Source organism: Megalops cyprinoides, chromosome 13 (assembly GCF_013368585.1).
Source record: "Megalops cyprinoides isolate fMegCyp1 chromosome 13, fMegCyp1.pri, whole genome shotgun sequence".
NCBI classification, from domain to species: domain Eukaryota; kingdom Metazoa; phylum Chordata; class Actinopteri; order Elopiformes; family Megalopidae; genus Megalops; species Megalops cyprinoides.
Genome location: NC_050595.1, coordinates 17,871,863 through 17,886,840, shown reverse-complemented (window position 1 = coordinate 17,886,840; position 14,978 = coordinate 17,871,863). Strand labels below are relative to the sequence as shown.

The window sequence follows — 14,978 nt, the reverse complement described above, 5'->3', positions numbered from 1 at the left end:
TTATGACACAGACACTGCCCTGTCGGAGACTCAATCTTTCAGAGACCAAGGCCCTGACTTACTTAATGTGGCCACTGACATTCATGACATTCAAAATCCCATGACGCTTATCACGAAGAGTAGGGCCCTCCGTGGTTTCTCAACCCAGTTCACAATCTCTTTTTCATTCTGCCTTTGTAATCAAGCTCCACTTTAATCAGATAAAAAATATCCATCCATCTATCCACCTCATCTGGTAAGACGTGGGGAAAATTGAAGAGACTTTAACCTGGAAACCATGTGTCTACAGCAGCTACGTCAGTTTGCCAGCAGAGCAGCTGGCAGATCACAAGCAAAGGGTGGAACAAAGGGACCGCTGCATAGCTAATCACCCCTGATTACAACCTTTGAAATGGAGTGACCATGTGCAGCATAACAGCTGTGATGTTGGGATTCTAAGGGGGGAGGAAGAGTATGAACAGAGCAACTGCTTATTAAAGTTAAATGTCTTTAAAGTGTCTTAAATACAGGGAGGGCTGAGCCACCCACACCACACTGCAGTTTCTGTGAGAAGAAGACTCCTGTCTGTAGACTGGTGTCCCCGCTGTGAGAAGCCATTTCCGGAGTGATTAATGTTAGAGTTAGGATTAGTCTTACTATTGGTATTATTAGTAGTATTAGCTTTAGTATTAGTATTTTATGCTATAATCCATGAACATGGTCCTCTTCATGCTCAGATGTGTGTGTGTGTGTGTATGGCTAGTGGGAAATGTATTTTCTTAAGAGGTATGTGGATCACCTTAGCATCTTTTTGCCATCTAGTGATGACACAAAGCAGTGTACTAACTTTACTCAGGGGAGTCCATGAGTATTGTTTCTAGAGCCACTTAGCTGCTGCCAAAAAAATCCAGTAGAACACACATGGTGAATCATCACAGACAAAGGCATTTTTACAGCCTGAACAAGTACAGGGATTTCAGTGAACCCCCGCCCCTGCAAGCCATTGTTTAGCCTTGTAATTTCAGACTGAGTGGGAGTGCAAATCAAGGCCACTTTTGCCTGAATTTGTGCTCTTTGCACCTAAGGTCCCTTTTTATCTTACTGTACTCCTTCCCCCACCCCCAAAGACATGAGGAGGGGAGTCACAGAGCTGCCCATACCCTCTCCAAGCAGCAGAGCCAGGCTGGGTCACAGGTGAATACAGGTGGGGTGTACCTGTGATGCAGGTAAGAGCTCCGCATGGTGTCTGTCTCTCATTACCAGCCTCTCAATTAATTGCCAGCAACTTCCCAGCCCAGCCCGTGCACTGACGCACCAAAGTCCAGGAAGAATGACGGCTTGCCATTATCATGTCCCCCGTGACATGCGAGGATCCATAAACCGGTCGTGACTGGAACCGCACGTGTGTGGCATTTACGCTCGCCTCGCTCCTGTCTCCACCGCATCAGCGGAGCGATAAAACATGTCACAGCTTCGCTCCTTGTTATGCGATTACCGTTTGACATTCCTCCTCTATTTTCAAATGGTAGTTTGTGAGGAGCGGCTGAGTTTGCAGAGGGTTATAGTTTACAGCTTCTCAACCAGCCCGCACTTTATTTTATGGAGGAAATCAAATAATTACAGAGCCAGTGTTTACAACTTTGAGGTTTGCTGTAGAGAATCTGCAGCCTGTCTCATCCATGTGAGTGTAACTCCCTGGAAACAGTGCCTGCTGTAATGAACGTTCCTGTGTGGATGGCTCAGGTGTGTAGGTTTTGACAGCTGTCCCTCAGAAGCATTTTATCATGTCCTCCTACAGGTTTCTGCTTCAGAATATTGTCCTTAATAGCTCAACAAAAACTTGGTGTCAGAGATCCCACATATGCTAATTTGTTATAAAACTAGCATACACAGTAAGCCCTCGATACCACCGGTAGTAATCACTGGTCTGCATCCTCAGCCTCTTAAAAAAACTTCCCAGATATCCCTGGAGACATACTGTCCCATCACAGCTGAGCCTCAAACTTGCTCTTATCGTTAAAATGCTGAAAAGGGACCATAGCTGTAAATTGTCACACAAACATGCCATCTGCTGTAAACTATGGAATGCTGGCCTCGTTAGAGAGCTTGCCTATACCCTGTCATGGCCTGGATACATTCTTTGCTCAGTGAGCAGGCTACCCTCAGCTGTCTGCCCTTTGACCTTTGCTGTCTGTCCTCTCACCTCCGCCCCAATACCATTGGTGAGGTGACAGACAGGAAGGTGAGAGGTGGAAGAATAGGTTGTGGATATGTTCGGAATTTGTCTCCTTTCAGTGGGGCTGTGCTCCGAAGGGGGAAGGTTCTGGAATGTGAGCGTCAAAACGTCCGTGAGAACCACGCCCCTGTGTCACCCACCTTCACTACTCTCTGTTCCACACCAGAAATGTGCCTTACCTCCTCATGGCACAGGGAACCACAGAGTCTAACGTCTGCAGCTTTTAGTGCATTCGAGACTGCAACTTGAAGATATAGCCCCGGAAAGGCTGACTGCGTTCCTCACTCCTCCTCACTCACTGCGACTGTGTAAGTAGTTACTGCAGTAATGACATGCACCACTAGGGGCACTACAGAGGGTAAAATGGCCATCAGAGGGGTTGATGCCAAGATGGTGTCTGTTCAGTTCCTGTTTATTTTCTTAAACAGAAGTTACCAGTCACGCTGCACTCTCGCTAACTCTGGGAAAATTCCCTCCAGTTCCCAGTTTCACAATAACACTTGTCAGCTAAGGAACTCATCAGCAGCCAACTTCTTTTTAATTAATTAGGTAGTGAGTGGTAGCATTACACTACCTTTGTGGGCTTCACATTAAAGAATTTTATTCATGGCAATGACACTGATTGAAAAAGCCATGCAAGAAATCAGATAATTATAAATGTATTAATACAACCAACTCCAAATAAGTACATGTACTTTGGACTGCTGTAATGTTATACTGTTAACCACAGTACACAGAAGTCAAGAAAGTGAAATAAAATGGAGTATTCCGTCATGAGGTATGTAATTACAGGGAGTTGACTGTATTGGACATTTGATGGAAATGGTTGCAGCTACATTTTAAGCAATGTCAAGACTTTGAGGGAGTACTGTAAGGCAAAAGCAAAAAAAGAAAAAAAGACAGAAATGACACCCACAACAACAGTTTACGCCAAACAAATATAAGCACGTTTATTTTGAAAGTATAAAATGTCACACTATAAAGGCCACTTTGTAGGGTTAGATCACCTTTGAACAACCATGTTCAAAATTATTTACACACAAGATAATAACCTTCCTGTGTACCCTGCCCCGCTTTCTGTCCTGGTCTCCTTTAAACCTCATCCAGGTCTTTTTTAAACAGAAATGTTATTGTTACACTTGAACCACAGAACACAATTGGCAAGAGTTTACAATAATTTACTTGAAACAGCATGTGGCAAGGAATTGGTGGCCTCCTGGATTTGTAGTTCCTTTGAGTGGTTCAGGTGTTCCAGGTGGAGCTGTTTCATTCCATCTGACCAGGTGACAGGTCAAGTCAGGTGTTACTCTTAGCCTTTGCCCAAGAGACTTAAGAAAAAGAAAAGAGTAAAAAAAAGAATTCTGCATTCTTAATGTTCACATTCTTCACACCTTTCACATTCTTGCCAGTGAAATCAGTGATGATGCCAGACCCATATCTGGAGGTGCCGTCTTCTGTTTGTACAAGCGCAGCCCCTCCTCACGTGACTGCCTGGCTCACCACTGGCTCATGCGTGGCCTTAAATTGTTTGTTTTTAAGCCGTATTTAACGTTAACAACCTTGACAGTCTGGTCGCCCTGAGGTAGAAGTGTTGCATCAGAACGTAACTACAACGTACATCGATGTAACAGTCATATCATCGAGCTCTTCCGAGAGCCGAACTAAAAAAAAAAAAAAACTCACAGACGTTTATGTTTTGTTTTTTTTTTTGTTTTTTTTTACACATGCACGCGCGCGCGCACACACACACAAACACACACACACACACACACACACACACACAAACACGCTCACACATAAAAATGGATATAACGGACACAGTTTCTGAGTTGTCCGAATGAATATTTTGTGTTCCCAAAACACATGACTCAAATCTTCTTTCCCTTTATGGCTGCTTCTTTTCACAGATATCAGTCCTGCGAGCAGGTGACCCCAAGCCAGGGAAAATCTTCTGATGATTTCTGAGGAGAAATTTTCAATCCCCTGGGATAACTCCTCACCCGCTCCCTCCTCCCGACATGATCTGCAGGTTTTGCCACCTGCTCTCACTCTCACATTGAAGGCGGCTCCAATGCAAACCTCTAGAGGGCGCTACCATAGACAGGACAGATTATAGTGTTCACTCCTCATCAATACCCTTTTTAAAGTCTGTATCTCTAAATCTGTCCTTGTCCTTAAAGCTGGTTCATCAGGAACTTTCCCAAGTGCTGGAATGGATTCTTCCTGAACGGACTGGCTCCTGACTGTTGCTGGCGGTGCGCTGGGGTCCCTGGAGGGGGTGAAGCCCTGCCCCCTTCCCCTTGCACACGCCCTGTCTACTACGACCAGCCGCTCTCGTTGGCCCCTCTGCGGGTGATGATGCTCTCTGAGGATTTCAGCAGTCTCTCCAGACAGGGGGCGCTGATCTTCCCCATGGGGGGCCGGCTGTGGGGGGGCGGGCCGGCCTTCAGGTCGGTGCTGGGCTCGCTGTCGGGGTCCGTGCTGGACGAGACGGCGTTGTCCTGGGTCACGTCCCTCTTCCCCCGTGGACCCCCCACTGCCGTCTCCACCACAGGGGAGCAGATGGGAGACGTGTGGAGCCATTTTAAGTTTGTGGCGGAGTACGTGCCAGGCGGCGGGTAGTCGCAAGCCCGCTGGGCCTTCTGATTCCCTGGGAGGCCACCGAAGGATGCTGGGATTGAAACAGGGCCAGGGAGAGGTGTGGTGAGGGGACAGATCTGCGGAGGGAGAAACAGCACAGATTACACGATTCATCCTCTTAAAACTCATAAGGCATACAATCTGACACCACATCGTGACATAACGCAGGGCTTTGATCTACAAATGTGGGATGAGTTCTGAATCCATGTATAAACTTCACCTTACACAAAATTATATAAACACACTCAGTCTCCAGAGATGAGAGTGATGTGGCACACAGTGGGTGAACACTGAGCGGGATTTCTGCATGATCTGAGGAAACGCTCAGCTGCAGTGTCGGCTTTGATGTATCACCGGGAGAAACACTGTTTGTCATGTCACATCATCCTTGATGTCCAGGGAAGCTGACTGTTTTTTTCTGCCTTATTTCGTGGGTTTTACTTTCCCTCTAAGATACTCTTCCCAAGACGCCCTGATTTTACTGCAGTTGACTCTCAACATCAGAGATTCAGGCTTCACCAGCCCATGACACGTGAAGACACTATAAGCTGTTAATCGCAGGCATGTATGCACCAATCGAAAGGCTTTGCTCTCCACCGCAAAAGACTATGACTGGTTCAGTGAAGTGAACTGTTGATAGCCCATAGCAGCCTCACCAAAACCCCTGTCTCCCATCATTGGGTGCATAAGAGTGCAAATGTAATTAGTGAGTATAGGAATAACAGGCTTGCTCCCTCTTCCCTGCTCTAATCCTCTGTCGTCTGATTACAGCCACACGACGGTCACCTCTCGTTTCCTGCTGTCTCACAGAGGACCGCTGCCTGTGACACTACCTTCTGCCTCTTGGAGGGCGTGGCTTCCTGGCTGTGGCCTTCCACCTGCTGGTCTGTGGGTCTCACGTTGGGGAACCAGGTCTTCAGCATCACCTCCACTTTCAGAATAATGTTGATATAACGTTCACTGCAGGAGAGAGAGTGAAGGGGATGATGTCAGTGTTACGAATGACATTGATATTCACCAATGACACTGATATTCACTGGACGACAGTGAATGCTGACTTAGAATTCATTGGAGGAGAGAGAATGTTGACATAATGTTCACTGGAGATAAAAAACACCTCACTAAATGAACCAAAACAAAAAGATAGTTCTGTCAGTACAAATTTAGATTAGGATTAATCAACAGTGTTAAGGTAACTGTGTCCCTCCAGTCCACATATTCCAGAAGATCACAGGTTTTATAATACTGATAATACCCCAGCGCACCGTGAATACTGTGATATGTAATATTGTGTATATTGTTCATTTAATTGTTAGTACATATCATTTAGCAAAGGCTAAAAATATTCAGCCAGTCGAGTGCTTTTCTCTCTGTAGTGCAAACCACTCTGAACTTTTTGGCCCATCTTGTTGCAAAAAGAACAGAGCACACGTGTTTTCATCAGAGGAATGTGACGGCAGAACTTCCGCCACTGATTTGCACACGCAGCGCCAAGTGCACGTGTCCCGGTGCGCATCGTCTCAAAATAGGCCTCTAAACCCCCGCGGTAGGAGAAAATAGTTCCAGTGACGGCAGGCGGCAATGTATCCCTCCCCTGGACTCATTAGAGCACGATGCCCGAGAACCAAGTTTGTCTGTAATGCCCATTACTGCCGATTACTCCCAGACAGATGGTTCGTTCGGAATTAGCCTGTGTGTCGTGGCGAGGTGGACTGCCTGCCGTGTCTCCGGCACTGCGCCTCATTTCTGTGTCAGATTAGGCCCCAAACCCAGCTACTTAAGGGGGTCAGCTCTACACTTGATTGGCTTTGTGCTGCTGTGGGGAGCTGGCTGGAACATTGTAACAGCTGGGGGTGGAGAGAGAGAGAGCAGAGGGAGGAGAAAGGAAAGAGAAAGAGAGAGAGGGAAGAAGGGAGGAAGAAGAGTGAAGAAGGCAAGGAAAGAGACAAAAAGGGCCATCCTCCACTCCAAATGGGTGGAGGGGGTCTGAGAGAACCTCTCTTTTTCTGGGGTGCAGGAGGTCAGCATCTGGTTGATGCTCTAGTCTGTTGCCCTCAGCAGGATGGATAGGATGGATAAAATAAGGACCACATGCTGCACTTGTATACCAAAATAGAAATTGTGTCTAATTTGGCTAGGACAACACTGAATTATTTAACATGAAAGCTGAGACACACCAGAGTCTGCTTCAGATCATTTTTCATATGTCTGATAAGCTAACTCAAATGACTGCAGTGTTAATGCTGGCAAGTCACTCTGGCAAAACCCTGCATAACTGAAAACGAACCAACACACCTTTTTGGGTGCCAAAAAAATCCAAAATGAGCATTTGGCATTTTGTGGCGTTTTGCGACGGGGAAAGCTCTGAGTGACACCAGACAGCTTCACTGGCCCCTACCCTGCAGCCTCTTGAGTGCAGCCGGCTGGGAGAGATTTGGGTTTGGCTCCAAACGGGAGCATTTTGGACCTGCAAACAGATTTTCCTCTCTAAAAGGGTGATGTCATGCACTATTAGGCCGTCAGCTTCGGCGGAGCGCTAACTGACTGGAAGCAGCGGTATGCCCACAGGGGGGGAACTTGCCACGCTTTTAAATGGCACATGATCTGCCCATCATCTGTCTTCAATATTTCAGTGAGTGTCGGCACGGAAGCCCGGGCCAGACCCAGCTGGCTCCACCGGACCTGTGCGGCGATCTCTCCAGGAACTCTGCGGATACCTGAACAGAGCCACTGGACCACTGAGGATGGTGTAGTCAGGCTCCCCGGTGGTTCATCAGTGTTGTAAACACACAGAGGCAAGGATGCAGCTGAGTGCACATCATCAAACACATCACAGACACTGATGCTCCAAAACACCCCAACAGCCGAGTCAGCTCTCTGTGAGGCAGAGTGTGTGTGCAGCGCTGTGATGAGGGTGAGAGAGACAGAGGCAGAGGAGGAGAGAGGGAGAGGGAGAGAGGGGGAGTGAGAGGGAGAGGGAGAGAGGGGGAATGAGGGTGTGTGAAAGAGAGGGAGAGGGAGAGACAGAGAGTGAGGGTGTGTGAAAGAGAGGGAGAGGGAGAGACAGAGATGGAGGGAGACAGGGGGGAGGACACTTACCCCACGCATGGGTTCTGCAGAACGCCCAGTATCCGTCGGATTCTGTCCATGGCTACACTCTCCTGGAAACTGCTGAGTCCTGTGGAAAAAAGGTCAGGGCTCAGTTCCTCATAGCAGTGAGCATCCATGTAGCACATCATACACCACACAGCATGGTGTGCTTGTGTGTCTGTGTGTGTGTGCGCGCGTGTGTGTCTGTGTGTGTGTGTGTGTGTGTGTATGTGTGTCCACGTATATAGGAATCTGTCTGTATACGTGCGTGTGTGCGCGCGCGTGTATGTGAGGACACAATCAGGGAACACAGAGGCCTTTTGTTAGTAGTTGTTTTACACTTGCTATGCTATCCCCCTCCTCTTTGTACACAGTGGGTCCCATTACACTAGTGAGAAATCGCACAGACAAAGGAAACACTTGTGGTGAGTTTACAGTGATCTGTGTGACAGACAGAGCTCTCCAAGCCCCTGAGAACATGTGCTCTACTTTGGTGTTTCTCTGGGGTGCGCGTTCGCCGTGGAGACAGCGCCTGCCGCACGAATGACATGTTCCTGCAAGCGAGCGCATCGGTCCCCAGGGCCGAGTCACACATTTGCTACAGCAGAGGTGTGTGTGGTGGTGTTACGGCAGAGTGTGTGTGCTGCCATCACTGTATTATGGTATAACAGCAGAGGAGTGCATGGCGGAGTTACGGCAGGTGCGTGTGTTAGAGTTTCAGAGGGGGCATTGTCAAGGTCACTTACGCTGTCTGTATCTTCCAGACTGTAGACCAATCAAGATGGAAGACAGGGGGTGAACATAGCACTGCAGCTGCTTGCACTGAAAAACAAAGCATGTTCACACACATCGTTACAACAGAACAACAGCACATTCACACATATTGCTGTATCGCACATCATTTCCTCAGGACATGAAGCAGGTTTCATAAAATAGGAGGATCCGTCTGTGTTTTCCAACAGACAGCACAGTTTATCACCAGGGAAGTGCATTGTGGGTACCGGGTCTCTGAGGTTAAGTTGAAGGGATAAACCCCCTTCAGGTCTGTGGCTCAATATGTCTCCCTTTTGACAGGACTGTATTTTGTTTATAGAATATTTCATATATTTACGTTTCACGTTATTGTTGCGCGCAAGAAAATGTAATACAACTGCATAATGGTAAAACATAATGAAACATAAGCCCAAATAAAAAATGAAGGATTAATTAAATCATCTTAGAATCAAATACAGGTCCACCTCTGCTCATCATTTTTGTATTTCCCCAGTTTCTGCATACACGTGAGCCAACTAACCTTACCTAACCCCCTCGCTTATGAGATATAATCAGGTCTTTTACTTTCTGGCAAGAAACCCAAAAACATAAATTTGTTTCCCCCCGGCAGTTCAGGGCATGGTTGATTCAGTGTAACTGCCGCGATCCCCAGGGTGACTCACTTGCCGGCTTGGGGGAGGCGTCTTCCTGGAAAATGCTCACGCTGGAAGAATTTCTCTGGAGGGTGGGGTGTGGGGGTGGTGGTAGGGGGGGAGATAAGCAGGGAGGAGGGGGCCGGGGCTCTGGTTTAGGTGACCCTGCTACATTCAATCTTGTTTCCACCGGCAACGCCGTGAGTCACAGCGCGAGTCACGGCACGAGCCTCACCTTGCGGGCGAACAGCTTGTCCTCCACCTCCTGCGGCTCTGGCGCCCCCTGGCTGTAAGGCCTCTTCTGGGCCTGCCGAGGCCTCTGGGCTGGAGTGCAGGGGGATGACTGCTCTCCCTGGCCCTCGCTGTCCCAGGACTCGGCACAGCTCGAGTCGTCGCTGTCCCTGCTCAAACGGCTCTCGTCCTCCTTTGCGTCACCGCCGCGGGGGGTCGCGGGGGACCAGCGCTGGGGGTGGGCGGCGCGGGAATCCCCCGAGGGCGCGGGTAAGGGCAAAGTCCTCCCCGCACCCGCTCGCTGGCCGCAGTCCGGCTCGAAGGCGCCGTTGCTGTCGTCATCCTCGCTGGCCAGCCAGTCGACGGAACAGTCCGAATCTGAAGCTGTCATCCTCGGCCTAACCGCCTCCGATCATCACTGACCTGCACAGACCGACAGATGGCGCTGTCACCCCCATGGCCAATCCTCACATCCATCTCCCAGTGTAAAGTGCACCATCCACACTAAGTATAAAAACTATAACCATAACTGTAAAACTATACAACTTGCTCCAGTTCAGACGACTGCAGCTGGCCACAGCACAATCACAGGTCTAAACAATACCATGAACGTGACTGTCATGACCTACATGCTGTATTACGATAATCTTTACTAGTGTTTTTTTTTTTCTTGTACGGCGTTCTACATCTAACCATCTGTATACTGAGATTGGGACACAGATTGGCAGCACTGACAAATTGATCGACAGCTTTGCTGAACAACAACCATAAGTATGTTCTCAGATGTGATCTCTGGTGAATCAGATTGTTATCTTTCTGGTTTACAGGTACCATCTTTCCCACAGCAAGTGGGGCTTGAGGGCAATGTGGCCACATGTTTTGCATGTTACCACATAGTAAGCTCACAATCATGTCACATTGAATGTTCTCTGATTTGCCAGCTTGCTACAAACATTCTTCAAAGGGGTGTGGTCTAAAACTGAACATCAAAAGTAATCACAGGAATGCATACAGCGGTGGAACTTCCTTGAAGGATGACGGAATGAACACTGGATCTAAATATCAGGTCATTACAGAATGTCTGCAATGTGGCGATCTAGATGTTGGTTTTACACAAGCTGCTTATGTTATATCAGCGAGTCTGAAACCAGCCACAGTAGTGCATCCCCCTGTCTCCTCATAACTAAACAAGGAAATCATTATATAAGAGACTGGATAGAGAATTCAAAATGGTTCATCAGTTATGCAACGTTTGTTCCAGCAAGCATTTGAGCAACGCTGCATTTTGCATAACGTCTTCCAGGTCGGGACGTGAACCGAAAAATGCCTCATCCTGCTCAGGCTTTGGCACTTTTCACTCACACCTAAACACTGTGGCCTGAACAAAGACTCAACACAGAGCTCCACAAAGGAACCCAACTGCAGCTGCTTTTCGGTCTGGGCTTCACTGAGCAAAATGGAAGCACTTTCTGACTTTTTTGTGAAATTAACACATTCATTCCAGTGTGTTTTCTTGTAAAAGACAGCTGACGCTGACATTTTGACAGAGCTATGGGTGTGTTTTCAACACCTGTACGAAGTGGTAGTCATTCAAGGCATGTTGCCGCTGACCCACCTTAGCTGTAGGTCAGCTATACCTGAGGGGTTTCCACTTCCTTACCTTATCTCTGGGTCAGCTACACCTGAGGCATATCCACTGGCCCACCTCAGCTGTAGGTCAGCTTTACCTGAGGCAAACCTGTGCTGTTTCCATAGTAAATTGATCACAGCTGACAGCCCAACCCTGACAAGAGTGTAGAGTAAAACACCACAACCAGATCACTACTGCTAGGCAGCAGGGTCTTCTTTAAAAATGATCTACAACTCACGCTAAATAATAAGCCAACATTTCACATCTCAAACTGTACCCTGGATCCACTTGTTGTGGTGTCATGAAAACAGGACTGCCAATACTGTGATCTGATCCTGCATTGTAAGTGTATGAGCAACCACATAAATCTGGTGAGGAACATCAATCACATCTAAAATCAAACTCGTTATGGACCGTTTTAGGCAGCACCAGTAAGGTTCAGCTCTAGAACTGGGGTCAACAGCACTCGAGCAACAGGTGAGACACCAACAGTTGAAATGCAGACTGCTGCATTGGATCTCATTGGAAAAGCAGATATACAGCTCAGGTGGGTCAGCGGACCCAGTCTTTGGCTGACTAATTGTACCTGTTCTCCAGATGACAGAACAGTCTGCAACTGCTTCCAGCTCTTCTCTGTCAGTATGTCCAGAATTAGGCATTTTGAGACAGCACAGCAAACAGTAACGGGACAGCTTTGATTTTCACACATACAGGATACGGCCAAAAAAGCCACGGCCAGCGCTGGTGTTTGTTCAAAGAGACAGGAACACCATGACTGTGGCAGCCACCGGGTGACTCTGAACAGACTGTGAAAAGGACTACGCAAATGGTGCCACGGCCCCAAGGCTGCTGTCGGCCAGAGCGCACGGTTTGATCCCAGGAAGAAGTCGCAAGGGACCAAAACATATGACAAAGGCGACGCAGAGGCGCAATGCCGCCGCCAGTCATCCGGGCCCACACACAGCCTCGCTAGCTCCGCGCAGCCTTCCGCTAACCCTCTCCCTTCCATCTGTGCGACAGTCGCAACTTAATTGTCCTCAAATGCTGCAGTTTCACATCCAATTGCTCCCCACAATGAGGAACAATTTCGGCAGAGCGCAATGAGACAATTAAAGGCCAACATTTTGGCATGTAGTACACGGGCCCAATCGATCAAACATCATTACACTACCACAGACAGTGTGTTCCTTTGTTAACAGAAAAAAAACTAGATTTCTCTGGCTGCTCCCTCGTTCTTTGTCTTTGGCATACAGGCTGCCTCTGTTGTCATGGAGAAGGGCTGGTGGGCCTTCATTAAAGGAGAAAGGCAAGGTAGCGGTGGAGAAAACTAAGGGGCAGTTTTAGGAGCAGCATGAACAGAAGAAAAGTGCGCGTAGTCAGGAGTTGTGTCTGCTCTTGAGGTCACGCCACTGACTTAATCAAGTGACCTAATATGGACAACAATAGCAAGACTGCAGAGCGCTGAACAATGTCTTTGAGACATTTTTCCAATAAAACAAATGGCTGAAACAACACGCATCCCATAATAACTGGTCAGCTTCGAAAGGAAATGATTATGTGTTAACAAAGAAAACCTATTAAAAGATGTGAATGGAATGATGGAGAGATCTCAAAACTGGCCGCGCTGTGCGGAATTCTGTCAAATTCTTTTTAAATTCCTTTGGAGTGATTTTTTTTACGTCTCAAAGGCATATTCCCCGTTTTTTTTTCATCAAGAACTAATTGCATACTGTCATATCCATACTGCAGACATCGCCAAGCATTCCATCTCACTGTTTTCTTAATTTCAAATTTCAGACTATATCGAGGATTTCAAACTAAGCAGGTCTCATCCTGTTCACGTCTTGCACGTACAGAATCTCCCGGGGTTCCTCATGACTGGAAACGCAGCTGAACCTAAACGACCAACACGCGCAGGTAACATATGCTAACGCTTTTTTAGTCTTCTAGGAACAATTAAGTTTAAAAACGCTACGCAATCGGTTTGCCCACTGGAGCTTCATTTATCGACCGCTTCTAATCTTGGCAAGCCTGAAATAATGTTATGTAACAGAATACCAACACAGTAAGGTTCTTTTTAACAACTGTATACATGACGGTTCGTTATAAAAGTTGGAGTAAGACCTGATTAAACGTTTCTTCATCACTGCTTGTAATATTTATCCTGTACCATTAACGTCTCACAGATAGGCACCGTCGTGTTGCGCTGGGTTAAAGGCATAGGGAGTCTACAGTTTATATTTTTAGGTACGTTTATGGTAGCCTTCCTATTTCACTGTAATTTGGGAAATGTGCTTGCATGGACTGTAACGTTCTTCAACAGATTCAAATTACAGAGAGAGACGGTGCAAGAGAGGGAGAAAAAAAAACCCAAATGAGCTATTGTGGAAATCTAAAAATGTCCACAGGTCACAAGATTGTTCGACGTCCAACACAGCCTCAGTTTGCAAATTTTCTCCAGAACAAATGACGCAGCCCAGTTCTACAACACCTTGAAGTGGAAACAATTTAAGGTAGTCTACAAAAATGTCAAGCAGTGCTCGAGTGACTGATGTAATTCAACATGTTAGAAGGTACTTCGCTTGGCGAGAGTCGCAAGGCTGTACCTACACTGCAATTTCCATTTTAGAAAAACATCATGCACGTATCCCGAAAATGCTTGAAAAGCACAGTTCATCACGACGGACCTTGCATCAGAGAGACAATATCAGTGGACTGACTTCCTGCACAAAATATTCAAAGCTATCCATCGTCAACTAGCTATATCATCAATGAAACGCCAGATGAATCAACCACACTGTCACGTTTAGTTAAGGAAAACGCGTACTCATAAACTGTACTTACTCATTTTTCTATGCCAGTTATGTGGACAATCTTTAATACCTGGGAGATTTTAAGTTTGATAAGGGTGTGGCTCTTTGATAGTGACTCCACCGGTTTATCACATAAGACCACCATAATTATCTATACAAACGATACTTAACATCAGCAACCAGAACAACTGCTTTTAATAATAACAGCCCTGTTACTCTTGAAACTGGTACAACTTTAGATGTATTTTCACAGACCCTATTCACCTCATAATATACCTTTTACCTGTGCGAGTTGGAAAAAATACTGAGACGGTGACTGTAAAGAACCAAGTAAAACAACACCTAGTCTTATTGGCTTAATATCGGCCGATAAAACAAATGTGACATTTTAAAACGATTAAACTGTTACCTTGCCCGTTTACCCTCGCAGAAGACCGGCGTGTGGTGTCTACTGTAAAACCCCGTCTTTACTGTTTCCAATGTATTCCAAGCGGAGCCAAAATACATCTCTTAATATAAAACATTACATAAGGTGATCTCCAGAACGCTTTAGTTTTTATCTACACACGTGTCGGAGATATTCAGCCTCATACGGGCAGAGAAGCGTGCAGTTGTATTAAGTAATGGGCTCATGCCTTACCAGAATTCAGACGAGCGCACTTTCCTTTGTTCAGCGGTAAACCCAGGACACCAGGGTAGCTGCTGATGTATGCGTGATGCAGTGGTTTCAGTGATGTAGTCCTGCTAAAAGACTACCCCGTGTAGAGACTCCTAAGGCAACGTGTCTAAGTGGGCGGGGACGAGCGGGCTGCGCTTTCCGATTTGCGCTTTCGGACACATATCTGACAAATAGAGCTTCCGATAGCGGCCGGCGTCAGCCGATAGGCGAAGAATGCTTACATATTTAAATTAAATGTAAATTTTCAAAGCACGTGGACACGAGGATCGGTTTC

At 46.9% G+C, this 14,978-nt stretch overlaps 1 protein-coding gene across 1 annotated transcript; it reads right to left on the bottom strand.

The window, feature by feature from the left end:
- Positions 1-3,962: 3,962 nt before the first annotated feature.
- Positions 3,963-9,975, bottom strand: LOC118788412 (circadian-associated transcriptional repressor-like). Its single transcript, XM_036544395.1, has 5 exons — positions 9,587-9,975; positions 8,692-8,767; positions 7,955-8,033; positions 5,689-5,815; positions 3,963-4,932 (listed from the first exon to the last, which is right to left on the bottom strand). The coding sequence occupies exons 1-5, from the start codon at positions 9,971-9,973 to the stop codon at positions 4,534-4,536; spliced, it is 1,068 nt and encodes a 355-aa protein (XP_036400288.1). The 5' UTR covers positions 9,974-9,975; the 3' UTR covers positions 3,963-4,533.
- Positions 9,976-14,978: the final 5,003 nt, after the last annotated feature.